This window comes from Narcine bancroftii, chromosome 1, assembly GCF_036971445.1.
Source record: "Narcine bancroftii isolate sNarBan1 chromosome 1, sNarBan1.hap1, whole genome shotgun sequence".
In the NCBI taxonomy this organism is placed as follows: domain Eukaryota; kingdom Metazoa; phylum Chordata; class Chondrichthyes; order Torpediniformes; family Narcinidae; genus Narcine; species Narcine bancroftii.
In genome coordinates, this window is record NC_091469.1 from 486392598 (window position 1) to 486405513 (window position 12916).

General features: G+C 46.6%; 1 protein-coding gene across 7 annotated transcripts in view; it reads right to left on the minus strand.

Annotated features, from left to right (window-relative positions):
* Positions 1-12916, minus strand: part of eef1db (eukaryotic translation elongation factor 1 delta b (guanine nucleotide exchange protein)) — a 44978-nt gene that overhangs the window by 8857 nt on the left and 23205 nt on the right. For 3 of the 7 annotated variants that reach the window (XM_069914971.1, XM_069914972.1, XM_069914966.1), the window contains exons 4-5: positions 8489-8554; positions 6222-6300 (exon numbers count right to left, since the gene is read on the minus strand). In XM_069914971.1, coding sequence (XP_069771072.1) covers positions 6222-6300; positions 8489-8554 — 145 coding nt within the window. Of the gene's footprint in view, positions 1-6221; positions 6304-8488; positions 8555-12916 lie in introns of all 7 variants that reach the window. The other 4 variants (XM_069914970.1, XM_069914968.1, XM_069914969.1 and 1 more) reach the window with 2 other exon arrangements.

Below are 12916 nucleotides of genomic sequence, written 5' to 3' on the forward strand. Positions count from 1 at the left end.
CTGGTTCATGTCCAAGGACACAATTGCAGTGCACCCCAGCGACAAGACCGGCAGCGCCAACAACCAGTGACGACAACAATTCCAGCTGGTGTTTCTACCACTGAAGGTAGGGATCCGGGGCCTGCAGATGCCGACCACCGCACTTGTTTCCGGGAAATGAACAGGCAAACCTTTGCCATTGGCTACGGTGGCTGGCCATCAGGATAGCCTCCTGTATGTCTGGGACAGGTTTTGGACTCACAATCAACCTGGCAAATGGTCAGTTCGGGTTGTTAACTATCGATTTTCTAGGACATTGTATCAACCGCCACGGTTCCATACCAATACCGGCTAAGGTGCAAGCCATCCGACAATTCGCTAGGCCTGACGCAGTTAAAGGCTCGGTATGGTTAAGTTCTACCACTGGTTTATTCCACCTGGAGCCCGGATCATGCGACCTTTTTTCTCCCTGATATCCACTAAATCCAAAGAGGTCGAGTGGTCAGATGAGGAGACAATGGTATTTAATGAAATCAAAAACACCCTAGTCAAAGCTATGCTCCTGGTCCACCCACAAGTAGCTGTTCCTATGGCCCTCATAGTGGATGGTTCTGAAGCGTCAGTAGGCGGCATTCTGGAGCAGTTGGTTGACGGCCAATGGAAGCCACGAGCCTTTTTCAGCTGGTACCTGCGACCCCCGGAGATCAAATAGATCACACATGTCAAACTCTGGCCCGTATTTGGCCTGCAAGATCATATCAAAAATGTATTAGAGGTGGCCCGCTGGCTGCCGCGCCAGTATAGCGCATGCACAGTAACCGCTGTGTCCCAGGGTGAGAGAGAGAGAAAAATCCTGGTCCTTGAAAAGTAGTGGTGGGTGGTTTTATAAACACGCTGTCGTGTCCCCCCGCCCACCCCCCCACCGCAGCGCGGCATGGCCGGTGTCAGGGGAAGCCAAGGCCGCTTCCCAGCGCCTGGAACCCCAGTGGCACAGCGTTTCTTGGAGCTGCAGATGGAGTCGGGGCGCCGGAGGGAAGATTGGGGCTCCCCACCGGGCGATGGGGGCGCCGGCCGCCCTGCGTCTTCCCACCGGAGCAGCGGCGGGTGCCCGGAGTACACGTGGAGAGCGAGGCTGGTCGGGCAGGTAGGGTGGAAACCCCCCACCAGTCTCGGGAGTGGCGTGGGCTGGATCGGGATTAGCTGCGCTCACCTGCTCCTCCACCGCTGACCGGGATCCCAGCACGGTCCTGAGCACGGAGACTGCCCTGGAAAGGTCCTGGGACACAGGCACGGAAAGAAAAGGGGGTCCGGGAGAAACTCAGCAGGTCAAAGGGGGATCCGGGAGAAACTCAGCAGGTCAAGGGAGGTCCGGGAGAAACTCAGCAGGTCAAGGGAGGTCCGGGAGAAACTCAGCAGGTCAAGGGGGGTCCGGGAGAAACTCAGCAGGTCAAGGGGGGGTCCAGGAGAAACTCAGCAGGTCAAGGGGGGTCCGGGAGAAACTCAGCAGGTCAAGGGGGGTCCGGGAGAAACTCAGCAGGTCAAGGGGGGTCCGGGAGAAACTCAGCAGGTCAAGGGGGGTCCGGCAGAAACTCAGGGGGGGCCTGACCTCGCCAGGACCGTTGCCCACTCCCCCTCCCTGCTGCAGGCCGACCCGCGACTCACGGTGACGGGGCCGCTGATCCGCCAAGATGCCGCCCTGCAACGAGAGCCGATGCCCCCGCACTGTCGTTGTCCAACCCGATCGCCCGCAAACCCCGCCCTCCCGCACACAGGCCTGAGTAAGTATTATGAACTTTAATCTCAGGATAAAACGATCTTCCAATAGTTTCATGTCACAGTGATAAATATATTCCTGGTTAAAAATGGTCCTGCACCTGGATACAAGCTCATTAGGAATAAAACTTGAAAAGTGTGTAAATCAAAGGATATCTGTACCAATGGAAAAAGGGCATGGCAAATAACCCTGCTAGAGTTCATGCCCACAATCAGTCACCCATTTGATTGTTTCAGGAATCATGTTATTCTCCCACATTCTCAATAGCCCTCAGATTTTACTATTCGACAGCACACTAGCAACATTTGACAAATCCTCTATAGAGAAATATTATTTATTGAATATTTTATTTCTCATTTGTTAATGCTTCTGGAAAGAGTTTATCCAAAACTATTATTAAACATTTATTTTAATAAGAAAAAGTTTAACATTACATATGTTGAAAGAAGAGAAAACATGCAGATGTTGTTGAAAATTTTCAATAAATATTTAGTTCGGCCCTCGACTTAGTCCAAGTTTTTAATTTTGGCCCTCCGTGAATTTGAGTTTGACACCCCTGAAATAGAGTGTGTCTGACAGGGAGTTGCTGGCGCTGTACCTGGCAATCTGACATTTTCGGTATTTTCTCGAAGGTCGGGAGTTATCGATCTTCACGGATCACAAACCACTAACTTTCGTGCTTGCTAAAGTGTCTGACCCATGGTCTGCACGCCAGCAACTTCACCTATCATACGGATCTGAATTCTCCACTACAATCAAGCACCTCTGGGGAAAGCATCTCACAAGCAAGAGGACACACCAACGGAGATCCTCACAAAACTCAGGGAGAGGCTAGGGAATTTAGCCCCGATACCCACATCACGCCATGGAATAATGTTGTGGTCATTAGCGAGACGTGGTTGAAGGAAGGTTGTGACTGGCAGTTAAATGTTTCAGGTTTTCACTGCTTTAGATGTGACAGAATTGGAGGAGTAAAGAGGGGGAGGTGTGGCATTACTTGTCAGGGAAGATATTACAGCAGTGGAGAGGCAAGATAGATTGGAGGGCTCATCGAGGGAGGCAGAGTGGGTAGAACTAAAAAATAAGAAGGGTGAGGTTACTATTATAGGGGTATATTATAGGCCTCCAAATGGGAGAGGGAACTAGAAGAGCAAATGTGTAAGGAAATAGCTGAAATGTGCAGTAGAAATAGGGTGGTGTTGGTTGGGGATTTCAATTTTCCTAACATAGATTGGGAAACACAGCCAGTAAGAGGGCAGGATGGCTTAGAGTTTATACATTGTGTTCAGGACTGCTTTTTGCAGCAGTTTGTGGAGGTGCCCACTAGAGGGGGAGCAGACCTGTTGTTAGAGAATGAAATAGGGCAGGTAACAGAGGTGAGTGTTCAGGAGAACTTCAGATCCACTGATCATGGGTCCATTAGCTTTAGCTTAATTATGGAAAGGGATAGGTCGGGTCTGAAGTTGAAGGTATTCGAGTGGGGAAAGGCCAGATTTGAAGAAATGAGAAAGGATTTGCAGAGAGTTGTGTGGGCTGATCTTTTTGCCGGAAAGGATGTAGAGGAAAATTGGAGGGTATTTAAAGGTGAGATTTTGAGAGTACAGGATCTTTATGTTCCAGTCTGGCTGAAAGGCAAGACCAAAAGTTCAAGGGAGCCGTGGTTTTCTAGAAAAATTAGGAAGAGGGAGGCCTAAGCTAAATATAAGAAACAAAAGATTGATATGATGTATGATCATTACTTAGATTGCAGAAAGAACCTTAAGAGGGAAATTAAAGAGGCAAAAAGAAGGTATAAGGTGTCCATAGCTAGTAAGATGAAAGTGAATCCTAAAGGTTTTTACAGATACGTGAATAGTAAAAGGAGGGTCAAGGATAGAGTAGGTCCACTGGATGATGTGACCAGTTGACCATGTGTGGAACTATATGAGAAGGGGAAAATATTGAATGATTTTTTTTCTCATCTGTATTCACGAGGGAAAGGGACGTTGGACTATGTGAGATAAGTGAGGCAAATGGCTTAGTTATGGAAAGGATAGGAATTAGAAAAGAGAGGGTTTTGTAGCTTCCAGGGTCCATAAAGTTGGATGTCTCCTGGTCCTGATGGGATTTTTCCCAGGACATAGCAGGGGCTCTGACTGTGACTTTTCAACAATCACTGGATAAGGATGTGGTGTCGCGGGATTGGCAAGTTGCAAATGTAGTTCCATTATTTAAAAAAGGCACAAGGTGCAGGCCAATTAATTATCGGCCAATAAGTTTGACTTCGGTGATTGGGAAAGTTATGGAGGGTATTCACAAATATTTGGATAGGTAAGGATTGATCAGGGGCACTCAGCATGGGTTTGTGAAGGGAAAGTCATGTTTGATCAATCTTGTTGAGTTTTTTTGAAGAGGTGACAAGAAAAGTGGATGAAGGTAGGGCGGTTGACATGATCTATTTGGATTTTAGTAAGGGTTTAGATAAGGTTCCACATGTAAGGTTAGTAAGGAAGGTTCAGTCACTAGGGATTAATAGAAAGATAATGAGATGGGTTCAAAGGTGGCAGGAAGATAGACAGCAGAGAGTCATGGTGGACAACTGTCTGCCAGGATAGAAACCTGTGACGAGCAGTGTGCATCAGGGATCGGTGCTGGGTCCCCTGTTGTTTATATTAATGATTTGGATGAGGGGGTGGTTAACTGGGTAAGCAAATAGGGGGAGTGGTGGATAGTGAGGAAGGTTTTCTTGGATTGCAGTAGGATTTAGTTTGATTGGAACAGTGGGCTGAAAGATGGCAGATGGAATTTAATGTAGACAAGAGCGAGGTGATGCATTTCGGAAAAAATAACCAAAATAAGACATATGCAGTTAAGGGGAGGGCATTGAGGAATGCAGAGGAACAGAGATCTTGAGTTCCTTGAAGGTGGATTCCCATGTAGACAGGGTGGTTAAGAAGGCATATGGCATGCTGGTCTTCATAAATCATAGCATAGAGTCTAGGAGCTGGGATGTGATGCTGCGACTGTTTAAGGCATTGGTGAGGCCAGGTTTGGAGTATTGTGTTCAGTTCTGGTCTCCAAATTATAGGAAGGATATAGATAAGGTGGAGAGGGTGCAGAGAAGATTTATAAGGATGTTGCCTGGCTTAAAATACCTAGAGTACGGATAAAGATTAAGGAGACTGGGATTTTATTCATTGGAACGTAGACAGTTAAGAGGGGAATTGATAGAGGCATTTAAAATTATGAAGGGAACAGATGGACTAGACTGAGTAGACTCTTTCCCCTGAGGGCAGGGGAGGTTGGAACAAGAGGGGATAAGTTAAGGGTAAGGGGGAAAAATGTTAGAGGACGCTTCTTCATTCAGAGTGGTGGCAGAATGATCTTCCTGAGGAGATAGTTGTGTCAGGGTCCTTAGTGGGAGGGGGGAACTATTGGAGTCGTTCAAGTGAACCGGCACAGACTCGAAGGGCTGATATGGCCTGTTTCCGTGCTGTAAACTGTTATATTGTTATAATACTATCATATGTACCTGACGGCCTGCAATGGGGTGGACTAATGTCGAGAACTGCACAGGACACCCCTGCAATGGCCAAATGAAGGGCCGCCTTATAAAATAATTCAGCACAACGGGATGACCTATGTTTTGGATAACGGGGGCCATGGTGGACTGCCTCAAACCGGTCAGTTATTGACTAACTCCTCGCAAATGAGGCAGACCTTGTAAAAAGGGCGATCGAGCGACCACTGCCACTGCTGTCGCCAGTTCTGGGAGGGGAGTCATGTAGCATAACACATGGCTCACCTATGCAGTCTCGGGCAGGAAAGTGACCAACGCCATCTAGTGGGACTTTAGATGCGGGGCGAGCCTCACACTGGAAGCCTATGTCATTTCCAATCCGCCTGAACCAGGGTTAAAGAGGGCGTTTGGATCACGAGTTTTTGGATCACGAGTTTTTGGTTTTGAGTAAAGGAGTTCGTGCTGAGACTGCTGAGCTCGGCTCGTTTCTTTCATACCTCTTGCTCAACACGGCCAACCTCCATTGCTCGTTGTGGCATACCGCCATAGGACTGTAGTAAAGATAAAGATAACCAGCGTTTCAAGCGAGAGCCCCTCGTCAAAGTACAGGAAAAATGGAGGTAGGTGCAAACCACCATTTTGTTTGGGCGCCTGCCTCCATTTTGCCTACACCTTGATGAAGGGTTTAAGCCCGAAATGTTGCTTATGTATCTTTATCTTTGCTAAAGTACACTTTTGATCGCTGTGTTTCTTCTGCATTGTGTCTTCAACCGTAATGCTAACTGTCCTGACCTGCCAAGTTCCTCCAGTAGATTGCTTCCCGATATCCTGCCCCAGTGCAAGAATATGGTTATGTTTACAATAGTTCCAACTGCATACAGGAGTGACACTGTCACCACAACCCCCCCCACCCCCACTTCCCAGTGACAAAGCATCAACATGAGAAATGTTTTGAGCCCCTCTCCTCACCCTTGTGTAGGCTTTGGTTCTCCTTTTCCAAGGTCGTGACCCGGGAGCACAGCTCGACATCTGCACCCTGCATGGCGCTCTGCTAAAAGGAGATTACTGTTAGTTCATTGCGCTGGGTAAAGCCCCTCCAGAAGGCAGGTTTGTGGCTTCCTTCCCCACTGGTAAGAGACTGAGGAGCTACGGCGTTCCTGGGTACTCAACTTGGGAGAACTGGAGGCCAGACCGCAGCTCTTACCAGGTTTTTTGCGGGGGGAGGGGGGTGGAGCAGAGGTAAGAAGCAACAGAAACCCAAGGAGGTAAGCAGGAAGCAATCACATGGCCAGGCCACAACATCAACCCCACACCTTTCATGTCTGCATCCGATCATTTCTCATCACCGAGAAGCCATTGCTCATGTTGCCCTTGAGTTAAAAAGTCAGCCACCAAGAGCACTTTGTGCACAGCACACTCCCTTCTCAGGAACACAGGTCATGAATCATAACAGGCCAATGCTTTCCGATTAGCGCCTTAATGGCAGGTTTCCCGCTCTGTGGAAACATACTGTAGCAATTCAAGAAACCAATTTGGAAACTTTTCAACATAGGCGATAACTTTTGGCCTCTTGAGTCTGGCCCATTTAAAAGACCAATCCATGGTGCGACTCCACCTTCCCAGACAAGACCCTCAATCCACAGATCATAGCTCCTTAAAAATGTGGAATGTCCAAGGACTATTTTGTAGTGGATAAGAAGGATAGAAAGTGACTTCATAGAGGTGTACAAGATTATGAGGGGCTGAGCTAACCAGCACCTTTTACCCAGGGTGACAATAGCAAATACCAGACTACAACTATTTAAGGTGAATGGAGGAAAGTTTAGATAAGTTTTTTTTTTACATAGAGTGTGGCAGGTGCCTGGAATGCATTGCCAGGGTGGTGGTGGCTGGGTCATATAGGACATTCAAAAGACTCTTAAACAGGCACATGGATGCAAGATAAATAAGGGTTATTGGTGTAAGGGAGAGAAAAATGAGATTGTTGTGGAGGTTTACATTCAGAACATATAACATGACAATACAGCCCCATCGGCCCACTATAACCCTCTATGTTGTACCGACTGATAGAAGCCTACCCAACAAACTTAACTTGCCCTACCTTACACCCATAACCCTCTATTTTTCTTGTGTCCATGTGCCTGTCCAAGAGTCTTTTATACGTCCCTATTGAGCCAGCCTCGAGCATCACACCGGGCAATGAATTCCAGGCACCCCATCACTCTGTATAAAAATCTTCCCTCCTAAACAGATGTCCTCTGGTGCTTGTACTCTCGCCCCAGGAGAAAGATTAACACAGCAGCACAAGCTAAAGGGCCTGCAGTTACGGTTCACGTTTCCACTGAACCGTATAGGGTGTGACGTCAGCTGTATTTCTGGTCCACTGCTTGGCCAGGCACCATTGAAGGTGATGGGGAGAGCAGTTGACACACCCTGATTTCATGACAAGTCTGTGGCACCTCATTGGTTTGGCACAGACTCCAGCTTGAACATCCAAAGAGGGGATGGATTTGTAAAGACATTGCAAAGGGCAAGTGGTTGGTCTTCCAGTGCCTCGCCCCAGCAGGACAAGCACCTAATTGATGAGCAGATGGCAGCGCTTTGCCTCTGCATGCAGCCGGGAAGAGGGAGAGGCAGCTTTACCCTGAGAAAAGGAGCTGTAGTGCAGAGAAGCAGACCGAGACAAAGGCGGGGTGGGGCGGGGGTGAGGGTTTCAACCAAATGCGAAGGCACACACAAGCATACTTACTTTCAGATGCTGAATATTTTTTTTTGGGGGGTGGGGGAAATAAAAAAAAACTTTAGTAGTTTGGGGATACAAATTAGTGCAATCGTCTCTCACACAGCTTCACGCTAAATCACACTCTGCATGAGCACAGCAAAGGCCACACAGAGCTGTGAAGATGATACAGCTTGGCATTCAAACACACATTTTCAAATGAAAGCAACAAGAGATCAGCACGAAAATGCACAAACATACGGACGGCATGGTGATCAACGGCCGCAGCAAGAGGCAGAGGCAGTAATAATACCCTTGCAATGTGATGAAAATGCCATAGCAATATTTAAAAATGCAACAAAAAATCACATGATGCACAATTTACTACTAAAGCCAACACTATGAATTTTAATTGTTGAGAGCAAAGCAAATGGTGACAAAGATTAGTCATGTGGCAGATGGTTAGGAGGACAGCAGGTCGCCTAACATCCAGGCCTGCACTGCCATGGGATCTCACATGGCCTGAGACTGGGAGGCCGGCAGAAATCCCAAAGAAACGCTCCGTGTTGGCGTCAGACGAGATCTGGTTATGGAAATAAACGGATGACGGGAGATGATGGTCACAATGTTCCACAAGCCCCGACTGCTCCTCCAGCTGCGCGAGAGCGCTCCCACGCCAGAAACCCCAAATGGGCCTCATCTCCTGTAACCTTGCCTCCTGTCAGGTATATGCAAGGTGGCACTGCCCAAGTTAATTGCAACACAAAGCCTTCCCATTGCCAATTCAACATTGTAGTCCTCACCAACTGGGTGGGAATCAGTCTCCTCACTTCAGTGACCTTTCATCAGTATTAAGGAGGTCACTACTTTTAATGAAAGGGTATTCACTTTTCCAAAAAAACAGAGCTGTCCTTCCTGATAGACACCCTCATGTACCGGTGAGTCCAAGGAGGGGGGGGGGGGGGGGGGGTGACTGTTTTAACCCATCACTTAAAACTGTTTTAAAATCTTACATAATTTTGAAGCTGTCTTCATTTAATCTCATATACACGTGAGATTTCTCTTTAGAGCAGTCCCTTCAAACCCAGGACCCTAAGACATAGCAATGGAATTAGACCATCCTTTCCATTCCATCATGGCAGATATTCTTTTTTACAGAACAGTATAGGCCCTTCGGCCCATATATACCTAGCAAAAAAACACCAAAACCCTCACTACCTCATAATCCTCTATTTTCCTTTCATCCATATATCGAAGAGTCTCTTAAATGCCCTTATTATTCCAGCCTCCTCCACCATCCCTGGCAAGGCATTCCAGGCACCCACAACTCTGTGTTAAAAAACATACCCGATGTATCCCCTAAACCTTTCTCCCTATCATTTTTAACCTCATTCTCCTGCCTTCTCCCCATAACCATGAATTCTCTTCCTACTTGCATACCTGTTTTAAATATACCCAAGTAAGTTCAAAGAGCAGATTTATTGTGAAGAGTACATACATGGCATCACATACAACCTTGAGATTTTTTTTCCTGTGGGCCAGACAGAATTTCTACTATTGCTAACTGTAAATTGTACTCAAGATAAAGAGAGAAATGTAAATAAAGAAATAAATATGAACAAAATTCAGAGGTGACTTTAATAGAGGTGTATAAGATTAAGTGGCTTAGATGGGTGAACAGCCAGCACTACTTTTCCAGAGTGACGATAGCAAATAACAGAGGACGCCTGTTTAAGGTGAGCGGAGGAAAGTTTAGGGGAGTCACAGAGTGGTGGGTGTCTGAAATGCATTACCAGGGGTGGTGGTGGAGGCTGGCACAATAAGGACATTCAAAAGACTCTTAGACAGGCACATGAATGGAAAAAAAATAGATTATAGGTGTGAGGGAGGGAAGTTAGATTGTTGTGGACAGGTTTCATAGGTCGGAACAACACAGTGGGCTGAAGGGCCTGTATGTTCTAATTTAATATACCCAACATCCCCGTACTTCATTTTTGGCCAGACTCCTGATCTTGTTTGACAAAGAGAAGTTGTGGCCTCCCTCATCATGGTAAAAGGTCACTGGGAGGTTACATCATGCCATGGTAAAGGTCCGTGGAAGGTTACAGGTTGCTCCTCCCCAAGGCCACAACAAATCAGGAAACCTGACCTTGCATTGCTCAATTATCACAAAACCGGAACAGGCCCTTCACCCCAACTCTTCCATGCTGAAGAAATGCTTGTCCCATTTGCCTGCAATCACTCCATCAATTTAAATGACTTTGTAATGTCAAAATTATATCTGCTCTCGTGGATGAACATAGAACAAAACAGCACTGCACAGGCCGTTCAGCCCTCAATGTTGTTCAGACTCATATATTCCTTCCTAAAGAAAAGTACTAAACCTCGTAACCCTCTATTTTTCTTTCATCCATGTCTCTTAAATACCCCCAATGTTTCTGTTTCAGTTTCCACCACCATCCCCATCAAGGTCTCCCAGGCACCAACAACTCTCTATATAAAAAAACTTACCCCTGTCTCCCCAAAACTTCCTTCCCTTAACTTTGTGCATGTGTCCTCAGGTGTTTGCTGATTCTGCCCTGGGAAACAGGTGCTGGCTGTACACCCTATCTATGCCTCTCATAATCTTGTAGACATCTATCAAGTCTCCTCTTATCCTTCTACGCTCCAAATAGAAAAGTCCCAGCTCTGCTAACCTTGCCTCATCTTTTCCAGTCCAAGCAACATCCTGGTCAGTCTCCTCTGCCCCCTCTCCATAGCTTCTATATCCTTCCCATAACAAAGTGACCAGAACTGAACACAATACTCTACGTGTGGTCTCACCAGAGATTTGTAGAGTCGTAACATTACCTATCAACTCCTGAATTCAATCCCCCTATTAATGAAACCCAGCATCCCACTGGCCTTCTTAACTATCCTATCAACCTGTGTGGCGACCTTGAGGGATGTATGGATTTGAACCCTAAGGTGCCTCTGTTCATCCATACTCTTAAGTAATCAACCATTAACCCTGTACTCAGCCTTCTGGTTTGTCCTTTCCAAATGCATCACCTCACACTTATCCGGATTGAAATCCATCTGCCATTTTTCTGCCCATCCTGTCTATATCCTCTTGTAGCTTTCGACAACCTTCAGCTCCATCCACAACTCATCATGTCATCTGCAAACTTACTGAACATCCAACCAGGTCATTTACAAAAATCATAAAGAGCAGGGATCCCAGAACAGATCCCTGCAGCACTCCATTAGTCACCAACCTCCAAGCAGAATACTTTCCTTCCACTACTACTCTCCGCTTCCTTCCTAAAAGCCAATTATTTATCCACGCAGACAGTTCCTGATAGAGAGAACTCAGTGAAAAGTTGCCCCTAAGGTCACCCTTAAATTTCTCCCCTTAAACCTATGCTCTCCAATTTTAAAATCAATGACCCTGGGAAAAATACTGAGTATTCATTTTATCCACGTTCTCCAAGATTTTATAAAGTCTCACATGATCGCCCCTCAGCCCTCTTCTCTCTAGGCTTAAGCTGCTTAACGTTTGGCGGCTCTTGGAGTTCAGACAAATGAGGGGTTACCTCGTAGAAGCCTTTTGAATATTGAAAGGCCCAGGCAGAGAAGATGTGGCAAAGTTGTTTCCCAAGGTAGGGGAGTTGAGGACAAGAGGGCACAAGTTCAGAATTGAAGGGTGCCCATTTAAAACAGAGATGCGGAGGAATTTCTTTTGCCAGAGAGCAGTGAAGTTCTGGAATTGGCTGTGGAGGACAGGTCATTAGGTGTATTTAAGGCAGAGATCCAGAAGTATTTGAATCATCAGGGTATCAACGGTTATGGGGAGTGGGAGAATGGATCACCTCATGATGGAATGGTGGAGTGAATTTGAAGGGCCAAAGCCTCCTATATCCTACATGAAGGTAAAAATAGGCTATTCAGCCCATCGAGTCTGCCTCAACATTTCATCATGAGCCGATCCATTTCCCCACTCAGCCCCACTGCCCGGCTTTCTCCCTGTAATCTTTGATGCCCTGGCTAATCAAGAACTTATCAATCTCTCCCTTAAATACACCCAATGACCCGGCCTCCACAATTTACTGTGGCAACAAATTCTACAGATTTACCACCCTCTGGCTGAAGAAATTCCTCCATGTCTCTGTTCAAAGTGGATGGCCTTCAATATGCAGTTGTGCCCTCTTGTCCTGGACTCACACACAATAGGAAACAACCTTTCTACATCTACTCTGTCCACGCCTTTCAATATTCGATAGGTTTCAATGAGTTTCCCTCACCCCCCCCCCCCCCACCATTTTTCTAAATTCCAAAGAGTACAGGCCAAGAGCCATCAAATGCTCCTCATATGATGACCCTTTCATTCCTGGAATCACCTTAGTGAATCTCCTCCGAACCCTCGCTAATGTCAGCACATCCTTTCTTAAATGAGGAGCCCATAACTACTCACCATACTCCGTACAGTCTCACCAGTGCCTTATAAATCCTCCACATCACATCCTGCTCTTTTATTCTATTCCTCTTGAAATGAATGCCAACACTGCATTTACCTTATTCACCACACTGAAGTCTTCCTCCAGGCTATTCTGCACGAGGACTCCCAGGCTCCTTTGCATCTAGGCATTTTCAACTTTCTCCCCATTTAGAAAATAGTCTGTCCTGAGATACAAAGGATAACCAACGTTTCGGGTCTGGGTCCATCGTCAGGAATAAGATAAAGACAGGCAGATGGACACCTGAATAAAATGGTGGGAGAGGAAGAAGAGCACAGGCCAACAGGCAAGAGGAAATGGATGGAAATAGGTGGGAGGATGGAAGCAATAGCTTAGAAGTGATGGGGGAGCCAGCAGCTCTCTGATGGATGGATTGGGAAGGATTGGAGTTGACACGCTGGTTGCAGATTGAGGATGGAAAACAGTGGGAATAAATGTGTCATTTTGGC